The 3,546-nt window shown below is 33.0% G+C and overlaps 1 protein-coding gene across 1 annotated transcript; it reads right to left on the bottom strand.

Annotated features, from left to right (window-relative positions):
* Positions 1-944: 944 nt before the first annotated feature.
* Positions 945-2,953, bottom strand: LOC139519910 (myosin-6-like). The gene is made up of 2 exons (XM_071312215.1): positions 2,887-2,953; positions 945-2,413 (listed from the first exon to the last, which is right to left on the bottom strand). The coding sequence occupies exons 1-2, from the start codon at positions 2,898-2,900 to the stop codon at positions 1,891-1,893; spliced, it is 537 nt and encodes a 178-aa protein (XP_071168316.1). The 5' UTR covers positions 2,901-2,953; the 3' UTR covers positions 945-1,890.
* Positions 2,954-3,546: the final 593 nt, after the last annotated feature.

The following is a 3,546-nucleotide window of genomic DNA, read 5'->3' as shown; positions in this document are numbered from 1 at the left end:
CTGTTTCCGGCAGCGGCGGCGGCGACGGCGGTAGCAACGGTGGCGTTAACAATGTATTAGATTGTGATTAGGTCTAGTTTATGGTGAATCACTAGTGGTAAGTCAAAGATATTTGGTATGCAGTTGTATAAGTATTGGCACATCTCATTACCATGGAGATTATTTGACCCATGGTCTATTGACTTTGAAACTTTTGCTTAGTTTTCATATATTAATATACCTTGTGATTAGGTCAGTTTATGGGTAACCACTAGCGGTAAAGTAATGATAATTGGTATGCAGTTGTATAAGCTTCAGCATATCTAATTTCCATGGAGATTATTTGGCCCCTGCTTCCTTATTCATGATTTTGAAATTTTCGCTTAGTTTTTAATGTATTAGTTTGTGATTAGGTCAGTTTATGGGGAACCACTAGTCGTAGGTTAATGATAATTGGTATGCATTTGTTTAAGCATTGTCATATCTCATTTCCATGGAGATTATTTGGCCCCTCCCATTCAGTCATGGTCTATTGACTTTGAAACTTTTGCTTAGTTTTCATGTATTAGTTTGTGATTAGGTCAGATTATGGGGAACCAGTAGTGGTAGGTCAATGATACTTGGTATGCAGTTGTATTAACGCTGGCACATCTCATTACCATGGAGATTGTTTTTACCTTTCCCTCAGTTATGGTTCATTGACTTTGATATATTGCTTGGTTTACATTTATAAGTTTGTGTTTAGGTTTGTTTAAAGAGAACTACTTATGATTAGTCAATGGTATTTGGTACTATGCAGTTGTATTAGCATTGGCACATCTCATTTCCATGGAGATGGTTTAGCCATGTACCTTCAGTCATGGTTCCATGACTTTGAATATTTGATAAACTTGCATGTTAAAGTGTTGCTATTTTTTATTTCAACATTTGCATTATCGAAATTACAAAAAAGCGAGACATATCTCTGTGATAACAGTTTATTTTAATTTAAATTTATTGTCTAAAAGAAATGCACTAGGAATAACTGTATTCTCAGGCCATAATCTTTGGTTTCTTTTCAAATTATGCACAGAAATCCCTACGTTTCACTGCAGTTTGGTACAAACTAAATGTTACTAATAATTCCTATCCCTATCAATTGATAAGACTAACCGACACGAAATTCCATCATTTTATAGAATGGCTTTATACACTCTTAACTTTTTCTTTATAGAAATATATTTTTCTGTCAGATGTAATTTGCCTTATCCAACTGATCTCTATAGTTTGCTTTCTTTTGTACTTTTACACCACTGTCCCCGGTTAGGGGATAGTTGAGCGTTCACAAACATGTTTAACCTCACCATATTCTTTAAGCACCTGTCGCAAGCCAGGACCCTGTATTTCGGTGGTTGTAGTTGGGTCATGTCTGTCATACTTGTTTTTCGTAAATTGTTTTGTTATAAATAAGGCCGTTAGTTTTATTTCTATATTGAAATGTTTCATATATCTCATATCAGTGTCTTTTTAATTCGACCATACTAAGTGGGTTTTTTTTCATTCTTAAAGGCCGTATGATTCCCTATAATTGCTACATGTAACATTTGAACGTTGATGGATAGTTGCCTCATAGACAATCATAAAACATCTCCTTACTTTAACATATAATTAAAAAAAAAACAATATTATTGTGTAACATACTGATTGAACATTATACAATGACAAAAAAAAAGTCATAATAAAAATTTACATTAAAACAATCAGTACCCAGCCATAAGATTGGCTTATGAAACGTTGGTGGATAGTTGTCTCATAGGCAATCATAAAGCATCTCCTTACTCTGATGTAAAATGTGAAACTATCTTATAAAAATTAAACATATTGTTATTTCTCTTTGTCAGTTAAACATGCATAAAGTTTCGTCCGTGTGATTTACTTCTTTTTCTTCCGTTCGATTTCTAGTTGGGCTTCTAAGTCTTTGATTTGCTGTCTTAAATCTGGTAATATGTTACGTGCTATATTTTCAGAAGACTCTTTGACTGGAAGTTTTCCTTTAACATTATTATATTTATGTTTTAGGTCTTCATTTTCTGCTTGTAGTTTACTCACTATTTCGTCATGTAATTGTTGTTTTTCGTCGCTTTGTTTCTGTAGTTTTTGCAGACGCTTCCTTAATTGCTTTAGCTGTTGTTCTTTAGCTACAATTTCTTTCTCTTTCTCTTTTATATGCCTTTGTAACTCTGCAGTTCCTCCTTTTTGTTTTCGAGCTTCGTTTTGTAATTTTTCCAACTGTTTATTAAGTTTTTCAAGTTCTTCTATTCTTTTATCATGTTGTTCTTGAACATCTGGAATGCTATCCCCGGATAAAGTCATTTCGACAGCCTCCGTGATAAATTTTTGAAATTCGTTTCTGAGTTCACTCACGGCGGATTTGATCAAAGCTTTACCCATTTGACTGAAAATATATTGAACACGATTTAAATTCTAAATCATACAGTTACCTCAAGATGTCTTTTCATTTCTGTGTTTTTTTAGTTGCTGTTTAAATAGTTATTATGTATTTCTAGCATTCCCTTTAGAATAACAAGTAAGCCAGAAATCTTAAATACAGGTATGATTTAAACGAATGATCATACATTATATTTCAAAATGGAAGAATTAGTCCTAAATTTAACGTTGCAATTGCCCTTCCTCCGGCTAAACTTACAGACGAACTTATTTGCTCCTCCTTTATCGATTGATATTGGAAAGTGTTTGTGGTTTTTATGTTGTTTTTGTTATTGTTGTAGTTGTTGTTGTTGCTTTAACTTAAACGTGTTGAACTGTAGTGTACCTAATGTAAGTGGTTCCGAAAACACTTAAATCAGCATAAGTATAAAACATGTATTATATACTGAAGAAGAAAAAACTAGCGAACAGTTTACTTACTTCATTTTATGCATTTCGGAGGCAGTTAAACCAATAGGTTCGTCTAAAAAATCAGAGCTTGTTTCTGGGTCTGTAAAACATATTTAAGTGAAAAATGAAAACATAATGCACTCGTTTACCCCTCAGTTATTAAAAGCTAAGCATTTTCTAATATAATCATCAACACTTATATATGGTTACCCTTGATACGTAGTTTTTGACAATAATTTATGTTTTTGTGACGAAATTTGCCTTACATTACGAACTAGATGAATATTAGAAAATTAAGCATGGGGCATTTACAGATACAATTAATGACAGTCTTGTGAATTAGATCGAAAATACGCGTATATAATGCACTTACAATTTTCCAAGGGTAAACTCACGGGTCGAGAATTATAGTCACTTATAGAGCAGAAAACACTATGCTAAAAAGGGGTTGTCTGTTTGATTGCGCATGAGGAATAATTATAAATCCAATCCCATTAAAAATTGAAGTGTTGAATTCGATTATATGGAGAATACAAAAGTCTATGAACTCTCATAACAACTGTTTGCAAGAACTGTCGGTAGTTAGCGGCAATTCAAAACGACGAAACCTCTCAAACATAGTTTTATCCTTGTGTTTGATGTGGCAAACAAAGTTTTCAGCCTTTCATTCCATTTTAACCAACTTCTAGT

The sequence above is a fragment of the Mytilus edulis genome, chromosome 1, assembly GCF_963676685.1.
Source record: "Mytilus edulis chromosome 1, xbMytEdul2.2, whole genome shotgun sequence".
Taxonomy (NCBI): domain Eukaryota; kingdom Metazoa; phylum Mollusca; class Bivalvia; order Mytilida; family Mytilidae; genus Mytilus; species Mytilus edulis.
This window is presented reverse-complemented; position numbering and strand designations above follow the sequence as displayed.